The sequence below is a fragment of the Maniola jurtina genome, chromosome 8 (assembly GCF_905333055.1).
Source record: "Maniola jurtina chromosome 8, ilManJurt1.1, whole genome shotgun sequence".
In the NCBI taxonomy this organism is placed as follows: domain Eukaryota; kingdom Metazoa; phylum Arthropoda; class Insecta; order Lepidoptera; family Nymphalidae; genus Maniola; species Maniola jurtina.
Window position 1 is genome coordinate 5,670,882 of NC_060036.1, and position 11,442 is coordinate 5,682,323.

General features: G+C 34.6%; 1 protein-coding gene across 9 annotated transcripts in view; it reads left to right on the top strand.

Annotated features, from left to right (window-relative positions):
* The window catches only part of LOC123867764 (sorbin and SH3 domain-containing protein 1), a 191,176-nt gene that overhangs the window by 153,518 nt on the left and 26,216 nt on the right, over positions 1–11,442 (top strand). For 6 of the 9 annotated variants that reach the window (XM_045910009.1, XM_045910011.1, XM_045910002.1 and 3 more), the window contains 10 exons: positions 1,385–1,483; positions 1,899–2,047; positions 2,441–2,507; positions 2,626–2,661; positions 3,399–3,621; positions 4,280–4,394; positions 5,810–5,842; positions 7,439–7,504; positions 9,808–9,902; positions 10,527–10,696. In XM_045910009.1, the coding sequence (XP_045765965.1) occupies positions 1,385–1,483; positions 1,899–2,047; positions 2,441–2,507; positions 2,626–2,661; positions 3,399–3,621; positions 4,280–4,394; positions 5,810–5,842; positions 7,439–7,504; positions 9,808–9,902; positions 10,527–10,696 (1,053 nt within the window). The remainder of the gene's footprint in view (positions 1–1,384; positions 1,484–1,898; positions 2,048–2,440; positions 2,508–2,625; positions 2,662–3,398; positions 3,622–4,279; positions 4,395–5,809; positions 5,843–7,438; positions 7,505–9,807; positions 9,903–10,526; positions 10,697–11,442) is intronic. The other 3 variants (XM_045910006.1, XM_045910008.1, XM_045910007.1) reach the window with 2 other exon arrangements.

Here is an 11,442-nt window from a genome sequence, read left to right on the forward strand (position 1 = left end):
AAATCAAGAAGAACAATAATTGTCACAAGTTTGTTGTCAAGACCGTAACGAATGTCATCACAGATCTTAGTGAGCGCAGTGACAGTGCTGTGTCCTGGCCGAAAACCTGACTGGTGAGGATTAAGTAGGTTATTATAGGATAGGTAAAGGCGAAGTTGAGAGGAAACTATACGTTCAGCTACTTTAGAAAGGAACGGAAGAATAGAAATTGGTCGATAGTGAGAGAAAGATGAGGGATTAGTTGTTTTGGGAACAGGAATAACATACGCTGCACGCCACGCGCTGGGAAAAGTACTGGTCGATAACGAGTAATTAAGAATATGACAAATAATCGGGGTCACTTTTTCCAGCACAAGCATTATCATTTTCCGGCTTATACCATCACTGCCAACAGCATCAGATTTGATTGCCAAGATGTGTTTTTTGACGTCATCATCGTCATCATCATAAAAGACATCATCATAAAAGTTACCTATTGATGATAAATGTATCAGAAAATATTTTCTGGCTACATCAAAACGATACAAGTCCGCCTTTCTATTTCTAAAGATGACGTATTCACTATTCAATATACTGTTTGAAATGGAAAAATGTACAAATCCAAGGTATCATTCCGAACGAACTAACGTATGACGAGGGTCCGCCTTTATTATGAAAAAAAGTCAAATAGGCTTAGATGATTGGATCAACGAGTTCCAAGGCGTACTTTTATAGCTATTAAAGTTATGGAAATACCTACGTAGGTATTTGGAAGCACTAGAAGAACTATAGATAATAATTTGTGACAGATGACAGTCATTACTTAATGGCCGAAATTAATTTTATAATCAAACGAGCTCACCCTGTAAATGAAGTTCGATTCAAATTATGTGAGCAAGCTTGATGCCAACGCGATACCTACCTGTCGATAAATTATTAAATTTAGCAAACGATTGTATTGTGCAGACATTAAAAAAACACTTTTCGTGAAAAATCGGCTGTGAAAATATCATTGCAAAGAAAACTAATAATTTCACCAAAGGAAAATAATTTAAATTTAGTAATCATACTCATCGCTACGCAGCAATGTACTTCATCGACGTGAATTCCATTTAAAAAATACATAATATTATAGTGTAGTCCTACTTTACGTAAAATTTCCGTCATGTAGATATATATATCGTTTATCTCTATTTCTTCTGAGAAGAATTTCAATTAGCTGAAATCTGAATTTGTATTATCTGGGTACTGAGGATTCCATAGAATTTGTTAATTACAGCAATATCAATCATTTTCGTAAATGTTCATAATTCGTAAACGCAAGAATTTATATTCACGTTAAGAACGTTTTGCTTCAGATTGATAATAATTTTATTATTATACTTTCTTGTATATTTCCTTTCAGAAGGACAAATTCCACGCGCACCTAGCAACATCCAACCACCTCGAGAAGAGAATCATCGTCTTGCACGTGATCGCCCATCACCTCCCAGAGGTGAACCAGGTAATTTTTAGAGTTCCGTACCTTAAAAGGAAAAAAAGGAACTCTTATAGGAATCACTTCGTTGTATGTCTGCCTGTCTGTCGTGTCTGTCAAGAAACCTATAGGGTACTACCCGTTGAGCTAGAACAATGAAATTTGGCAGATAGGTAGTCTTATAAGGGGAAAAATCCAAAAACCGTGAATTTGCGGTTATAATATCACAAAAAAAAATGTGGTATAATTAGTATTTTAAACTTTCAAAGTAAGAATACTTGCGAAGTGGGGTATCATAATATGACAGGGCTTTAACTGTACATTCTAAAACAGTTTTTTTCATATATTTTTTTATGCATAATAGTTTTAGGTCTATGTTGGAATGCACCTGACTAGGAGATGTTTATTCATATAATTCATCAATTAAAACTTCTGTTCACAGCGTATGCATTACGTAAAGATTACACCAGCGAAAGTGAAGCCGAAAGGAGTGATTTTGAAAGGAGCAGTCATAGAATGACGGACGCTAAGAAGAAGATTGAAGGAATTGGACCCACAACCAAAGACGGCATGCCAGTGACACTTAGATCTGTAAGTGGATTTTCATTAAATTACCTTGGCTTAAGAGCTGCGTTATTGTCTACACAGCTATATTTATCTTTGGTTTAGTTGGATGACCATTTCACATCCTTATAGGATCCAGCATACGGCTATAATCTTCTTTACCTGCCCAATAAAATTCAACCTTGGTGTTCCCCTTTCACATCCCTTTATTTTCCCTCAATCATGTCATATTTCAAGAAGCGACCCAACCTTTATCCAATCTAAGCACAATTTATTGTTCACTTTGGAGTAACACAGGGTGTGAATCTAGAACCTATTTGCTTCATCATCTTTATCGGAGAAAAATAATACTAAAAAAATTATATGTAGATATATTATCATATGTTTACTTAAATTTTAAAGATATTGATTTGATTTCAGGAAGTAAAGGACCCTTCAAGGTGGTACAAAAAAATGTACGACACGATTCACAAAAACAAATATGATGGTGAGTTAAATAAATTGGTACTAAAGTACCTTTTGGCTATATACTACCTATTATGCTTTTCTTTATATATATTTTTATTTGATGCCTTGTACAAATTTCTATACATTTTCTTTTTCAGAGGATTATGTGACTATTCGATACAAAAACCGTCGAGGTGATTATAGTTTATTTTCAAAATTTTTCCATGCATCGGTTGCTCTATCAATATCACCCCTTATTATATAAAAAAGACGAAGATACCATTTATATAACACAATGTATGATTATTTTCTATGATTATTTACATAAATACATTTTGATAGTATTATGGGAAAAATGCTCAAATTATTTTTCTATTTTATTATAGGTATTATCATTAGACACGTTTTAGATGACATTTTCGTCTTTATAAAACACCAATACAACATCGTAACAATTGTTTTTTGTGATTAAAAATTTTATGTTATAAGTAGGTAGGTACCTCTGAGTATAGAATAAGCTTTCAAAATATTGCTAATTTTTTTCTTATGAAAATTTTGAGCATATGCTTCTCATATTTTTTTAACTATAACATTATTTTCACGAACATAAAAGTAAGCTAAATAAATAATTACCTATATTATTTTTCTCAAAACAATCCATAAACCATATAAGTAACATTATTAACATTTACCTAATTGTTTTGTTATAATAATTTACTTTATTTAGTTTTATTTTTACAATAATATTAGTACACAAATAAAATATATAATATATCATTAATATGTTTAATATTTACTAATTAATATTTAATAGTTCTAATAGAACTTATAACCATGAAACTTGTATGGAAAACATTCGAAATATAAATATTTAAAGTTATTAGTTATTAATTACAGTAAAATTAATGGAACCACTTTGGCATATTTTTAGGAGAAACATTACAAAGGCCGAGCAGTAACCGATCGCAGTACGCATACTTTGACCCCCGCTCTGGATACCTCAGCGAACCGGAGGGAGGTCTCAGTAGACTGGCTTCGAGTACTTGGAGCGACGCGTACGACAGTGACGTCACCAGCGGTCCCAGACGAAGAACAGCATCAGTACAAGAGGACAGAAGGCATGATGAAGTGCCGGCGTATCTACCAAATAATAAGTAAGTTAAAATAATATTTAAAAAAGAAAAAAAAAAACAAAATTCAAAATATTTTTACTCAATTAGACTTTTACAAGTTCTTTTGAGTCGTCAAAAGCATCTACCACTGGTTCGGATTGCCTTTCCTACCGAGAAGAACCAGCAAGAAACTCGGCGGTTGCTCTTTTCAAAGATTTGATATTCAATATTATGCCATGTATAAAAGCAATTGAAGTCCCGCGCATTGCTGGAGCGATTATTTAAACGCCAATGTGTCATAGTGACTTAATAGTGCCATGGTGTCATTCATATACTTAGTTACAAATCGAGATGGCGCATGAAAACCAGTGAAAACATATTTTTTCTTTGACTCCAAGAGAGTTCTGAAACTGAAAGATAGGTTGTTATTAATTGCGAGGAATCCAGTAGTCAAAACTTTAATTTATATTACTACACCCAGATAAGAGGCAGAAATTAAAATACCCACTAATTCAATCAGATCACTACACAAATTGAAAAAGTGAATCGATGTCTTTTAAAAGACTGAAATGATTTTTTTATCATAAAAAGCCTATAGTTATAGCCATAGAATACTAACTATTGTTAAAATCATCTCATCCTTGCAAAGGATGTTAAAAAGAAAAAAAAAACAATAATATTACCTATGTCTTCTTTACAGATATAGTACGTTAGCTTCAGCGAGAGCCAGGCAGGAAGTATATAAAAACCAGCCTGGAAGGATAGAAAATTATATGCCTGGAAAATCATCTGTTATTGATAAGGAAGCCAAACAGGTATTATATATAGCACAGTTTATGTTCTGATCTCAAATTAAATAAGTAACTTTAAGGTGTGTGCTTTGAGGTGAATCGTAACGCAACGTACCTAAAAGCCGGGACACACCAAACGCGTATGCAGCACGTAAGCGTAGATGTAGCGCGTACCATGACGTTGTAATGTATGGAACTGTATGAGATATGGCATACCGCTTGCTTGACGTGAACGTTCGCGTAGACGTAATGCGTGCTGTCATGTCTATGGATTCACGCGCGTGGTCACGTGTACGTGCTTGGTGTGAATCGGCTGTAACTGTCAAAATTTATAATACCTACTATTGATAAATATTGCATTTTTGATAAAAGAAAAGCTTTGTTTTTGCTTGAGAGGCTAACCCACACTCTTTATAAATAAAATATAAATGAGATAACACCTCTTCTACACTCGCCTCAGTCTAAGTACACTCCATTTGGTATCAGTTTTGGACCGGAGTCACAGAAAATGAAACTTATTAAATGGAGAGTGTGGATGGATGAAGTTTACGTAGCCTTTTCTTTCCACGCTTTGTGCTTTGATCAGTGGAAAGCGTGCTTGCAAGAGTTTAGAAGGAGTCGGAAATTGCAAGAAATTTCATTCCAGGTGAATTTCTACCAATTTTTAATAATACACTCCAGTGGTATATTCACTTGACGATTCAAAAACTTCATTTTCTAGATCAAATTAGCACAAATGCATTTATTTTCCTACGTACCAAATTACGTTGTTACGTTGCGTTGCGAAGTTTATATAATTAAGAGCCTTGCTTAGGGGAACGGTGTCATAAATATAATAAAAATCATTTCATCCCCATCACTGGTTAGAATAGTAAATCACTAACAGCCTGAACAAATACGTCGTCATGGGGCCTAGAAAGACACATCGAATTGCAACGTTCGAAATGAACAATGATATAACCTTCTATTCGAAATGGTATTCGAATAGAAGACTTGGATCGAAATAACTAAACGCAACCGTTAATGGAATGAAACGTTACCGACCTTATAATTATGATGTTTTAAATACTTAGACGGAAGTTAAAACTAAAGCTAAAACGAATACCTACCACTAATAGTTCCTACTCTCTGAAATTGATAATCAATCTATCTATGTATAATAATAATAATCTGTCGATAAGTTACTATAACGTATAACGTATCTTAAGTTGATATTTGTCAGAAATTGTGTGATCTTTTAAGGGGTTTTTTTGACAAGTAACAACGTTGCTAAGTAATTTATTGACAAATTGCAGATAGATTTATAATTATACTGACTAATTTCGGTAGTAAAACATCAATCTTTATCAATCCGAAAGGACGAATTCTATGTGTCTACGTAGAGCAAGAGCCATAGGTAATAGTTAGCATACCACATATGATTTGTTTTCTTTTTCTAGTGGTGGGACGAGGTCATGGACATTTTTGACGGGGTACGATTTTTTCATTTTTATCTGTGTGTATGTGATAACTATTGTAACATCTTTCTTTTAATGTGTTTTAAAAACTGGCTTTGTTTTTCAGTTGATAAAATATGACAATAAATAATCTAAAATATATCCGACTACGTTTCCTTTATTAAATTATCATAAAACCACTTACCACCTACCCACGAATTTTTCGGCGCGGCAGGCAAAGCTGTGAACGATCTATTGCTGACGCGATTTGCGCTTCATAATAATATTTCGTAGTATTTTTTTCGCCACGCCAAGCATCATCAGCAAGCATCCGGGATGCTGCATCCCTCACGCATAAATGTTCATGGGTAGGCCTTCGGCCTCGGAACAATAAATCTCAAGTTATGACTTAAAAAAATATTTTTTATTTAATATTATATACCCATACCTATATATACCACACTCATATTTATTTTATTTTCCACAAATTCTTTAATGTTAAGAATTTTATTTTATTAGTCAGCATAAGAATTCTAAGAATTGTGAAATTCTTAAATTATTTATATTCATTACTATCTACAAATTGATAGTCTTCATAGTGTAGTCGGATATAAATTCTTATGGGTACCTATGTATATCTATAATTTTACTTTTGTGACAGGACTACTGCTTCTTTACTGCAATATTAATGAAGCTATATCTATATTAACTTCCTATCAATGCTTTAATCATGTAAATAATAAGGTAGATACAGACGGAATCTAGCATTCAAAATGCTTTACTAAAGTACTTATTCTACTCCTATTAACAATCTACATGAACAAAATATATGAACCTAAAAATTAAATTACTTGAAATACCTATTTCATAATCTGTATCTGCCACTTCACTAATATTAGGGAAATTATATTAAAACTGCCTTAGATACTGAATCTCAACTGTAAACTCATGAATTAAGAATAGTAGAATAAGCGAAATAGTCACATGATCATATTATGCAAATTCATACAGGTAAGTACTAAGTAGGTAGGATATTTTTTTAAAGTTTTAGCAGATTCTTAATCACACTAATATTATAAAGTCGAAAGTTTGTGTGTATGTTTGATTCTTTTTCACGCAAAAACTACTGAACGGATTTGGCTGAAATAAAAAATGGAGGCAGATTATACCCTGGACTAAACATAGGCTACTTTTTATCCCGGAAAGTTAAAGAGTTCCTACGGGATTTTTGAAATACCTATATCCACGTGAACGAAGTTGTGAGCATCAGCTAGTAGTAGGTACATATGAATGATGACCACATAAGTTAGTCCGTAATTATGTTTTCTTCGTAATCATAAGTGATCATTGACTATTTTTGACCGCAAGCCCTATAAAGTATTGAGTTTAAAATTGAGATTCCATGTAAAAGTGCGTCCATATTATTGTACCATGTTATAAAACTTGTTCTATCATCCACAAAGTTTTACGATGTGAGCCTATTATTGTTTACTTTCTACACTAGTAATACATGTTATAAACCATGTTTTATATCATGTTACGTTATAATATAGTCTGGACGTATCGTAACATAACACATCACTGATGTATTGTAATGTAACATTCACATTGCTGCGGCGCGGGAACTAACAGTGGCTAGACGAGAACTCCCCTCTGCCTCCCTACTCCACATTGCTCGCTCGCGCTATACAGAAGAGTGTAAGGTTCCTTAACATGTCTGCATGTTGTGGTGCCTTCCATGTGTCTTTTTATTTGTATGCTTATAAAGACTACCCCCTTTAATAAGGCAGCATCGTTGAACTGTAAACGCCGACTTCTGTGAGCCGCGTCTAATGTCTAAACTGACATGGGACGCGTCGCGACTGACGCGTACTAAAAACTATGGAAATGTATGGTGTCATGGTGCACACGTCTAACAAGGGTTCAGAAGCGGCGCCATACATTTTCATAAACGCGTGAAGACAGCGTGGCGCTGTAAAATGTGCCTCAATTATACAAATTAGAGTAATGCGTTGCATGGATCTCATCATTTAGCATGCATTTTATAAAATTCAGTGTCTAACGGTTGTATGCTAATATAATAATACATACGCCAAACTATTTACTCATACTTGACATAATCGAATCAGAGGTCGTGTAACAAGTTAAGACTAACTTTAAGAGCTCGTTCACACAGGCTGCGTAAGCACAGGCCTAAGCGTAGACATAGAAACATGGCATACCGCTTGCCTGGCGTGAACGTTCATGTAGACGTAATACGTGCAGTTACGTCTATGGATTCACGCGCGTCACTACACACGTGTCACGTGTACGTGCTGCATACGCAATTGGTGTGAATCGGCCGTAATAGTAATAAGTTGATTCTAAATTCCGTTACTGTTCAATTCTTTCATTTAGTATGGACGGGATAGTTCGTGATTTGGCGTCGCCGTCTACATACCTATCTAATATATTAATTTTGTCAGAACGCGAATATTACACTTCGTTTTCACGTGAGCACTGATTAATAGTTTAAAATATACGTATGAATGTGAGCTTAGCTTAGGATACACTTCAGGTTAATTTGATTAGTTTATGTATGAGTAAATAGTTAAGTAAGTACGTATATATGTATTATGTAGGTACCTATTTCAGAATAAAAATCTAATATACATACTTATTCATTTAGGAATATAGTATCACGTGCAATAGGTACCGATAAAAGATAATGTTTATTATTCACTTTTTTTTTTACTTTTTTTGTCAAATCGTAATAACGTAATATCTACAAAACGAGATATAAAACAGTTCTTATTTTAGCAACTAAGTATAACGTAAACTGTTGACTTACCGGTTACTTTAGAGCAGAGAATAGTGGCACAAAAGAAGATCCATTTACACAATTCTATGGCTTTGTAAATATTTATTCAAATGTTTTAACTCGAAATCTGTTATTAGTTATTACATTACAATGAATTAATTGGTTGTATATAATTTATTTTATATTAACTTACATACATAGCATCCTCACGTGGCTATGCTTTGCCCAAGAACGCGGTGGTTGTATTGTACTCCTGCCAGGGTCAATTAAGATAATTTCTAAATTACCTTGGGTCTCTACCACCCTACCAGCACAGCCAAGCATTTTAAGCGGTCTGGTATCGTATGCCGCGCGTTTAAACCGATAGGGGTATGAGTTTAATAAAACTGCAGTACACCTTCCAGATTAAACTGCTTTCATTTTAGACTGCAGCATTCTTAACAGCAGGTGAGATCACAGTCAATGGCCCATCAGGGGTATGCGTTTAAACCGATCAGGGGTATGGGTTTAATAAAATTGCCGTACCCCTTCCAGGTTAAGCCGCTTCCATTTTAGACTTGACTGCAATCTCGCCTGGTGGTAAGTGATGATGCAGTCTAAGATGGAAGGAGTATGGCAGTTAAGTAAATCCATACTCCTTTGGTTTCTAAGACACGGCATCGTGCCGCAACGCTTAATCGGTTGGCGATACGGCTTTGTCGGTTGGGTGGTAATTAGCCACGGCCGAAGCCTCCTATCAGACTACAGCATTAATACCACCTAGTGAGATGGTAGTAAAGGGAAAAGACAGCGATTAAAAACACCTCGCGTGGCTGCCGCGCTTGTAGATTCAGCTTTTATTGCATTCTTGTTGTGATTTTGAAGTGAATGCAAATGTTTTGTATCTTCAAGCATGACTGTTCTCTCTAACTTACTCTCGTTTTTTTTTTTTAAAAATATTACAGAAACCATTAAGTAAAGATTTAATTTAATTTTCTCTGTATGAGTAATGAGTATATTTTTAAAATATTACAGAAACTGTTTACCTACTCACTTAATAGTATTTTAATTTTCACTTTATAATTATAATTTGTTTAAAATTTTGTATCAAGACTGTATTACTATATTATAAAGTACCAACTATTCGTAAAACAAATATATCTAAACGTGCTGATTCTTATAAGTATTGTAAGTAGGTAATTGCTGTTTATTTTTTTTGCAGCAAAATGAGTCAAATGCATTATCACAGTCTCAAGCGTCGCCAAAGGAAAAGAAGGACATTACGACTGCAATTCTATCTAAATCTAATATGGCAAGGTTAGTTGCTGTTAGAATAATGGAATGCCCGTCCAGCTTCAGTTTTCCTCGCTAGCTAATATTGGTAGGTTCAAAAGGAGAGTGAATTCTAACAAGGCGCGCTCCACCTTATAGACTGCATCATCATCTACTGTGATTGTAGTCAAGCGCAAGCCTATAATATAATTGGAAAAAAACGGTAAAGTGCGAGTTGGACTCGCGCACCGAGGGTTCCGGACTCGGGTATTTTTTTCAACATTTTGCACTATAAATCAAAAACTGTTGTGCATAAAAATAAATAAAAATCCGTTTCAGAATGTACAGGTAAAGCCTTTTCAAATTCTTTTTTTTTTTAAAGAACTATCGACTAATTTGAGACTTAGCTCTATCGATATCGACTAATTTATGAGACTTAGGCGATACTAGAGCTAATTTCTTAAACTGGACCCTTTCAAGTAATGGTTTTTATATAAACCTGTGAGGAGGATACTGCCATTGGCGCAATTAAAATGCCATAAGCCTACGTTGTCGTATTAGTTTAAAATTGCGAAAAACCAAATTAAATTTGAATTTCGCGGGTGGACCCGTCGCATCCACCTTAATAGATGGGTTGAAGAATAATCTCAATAATATTTTTTTGCTTAGAGCATTAAAAGAGTCGGGCTACGAGTCCGATTCGACGCTGATCTTCCGACGTCGGGAGGACACGGAGGCGCCGCTGTCGCCGGCGGAGCGACGGGCGGCCTACAAGGACCTGCAAGCGGGAGGTGAACCGCCCCTCAGGGGGTTCCGCTCTCCAGCCCCACCTAGACAAGGTATTCAATCAATCAATCTATCAATCATTTATTTTTTATCTAAATGTAGGTTAACAATGGGGTTACAATTATTATTAATTACAATTATTAATTGCAATGCAAATTAAATTCGCAAAGCAATTAATAACATTTATTCATTGCTTTGCGAATAAAATGCGTTGTTTTCATCTTCGCCCCCCCCCCCCCCTCCTTTCAATTAACTAGATAGGTACGGTTTAGGTACGTAGTTAGTTTTTTAAACAAAATTCCTTTAGCACGTTTGTGAAGGCCGAAATGAAACAACGGCTTTCCTAAATTTATTTTTATTCATTCCAAAAAGTAAATTATATTTTTAAATAACATCAGCTTTTTAAAAACATGTGTCTGTCATGAAACACGACCGTATAACTACAGATAATATTACCGTGGTATAACGTTGTATTTTATTTGGTTTGGTAGGTATGATACCTATTTAGTAACAAGATAAAGTCAAACTGCACTGAAACCCGACTACTACCCGCGAACTACCGATAGATAGCGATAGATACAGGACAAAATTGTTTTTCTGTCAATCGGTGTATTTTGACATTGTACTATATTTATATTTATGAATTTTTTCCTTTTCCATTTGATATCCCACTCGATACAATAGCAAAAAAATTTTGGAGACCCCCACTTTTTTTGATGCAGCATCCATCAGGTCGATTTCTTCCCTTATAAAATGTAGCCTATGTCACCCGGACCATAACAATGACTCGATTGACACC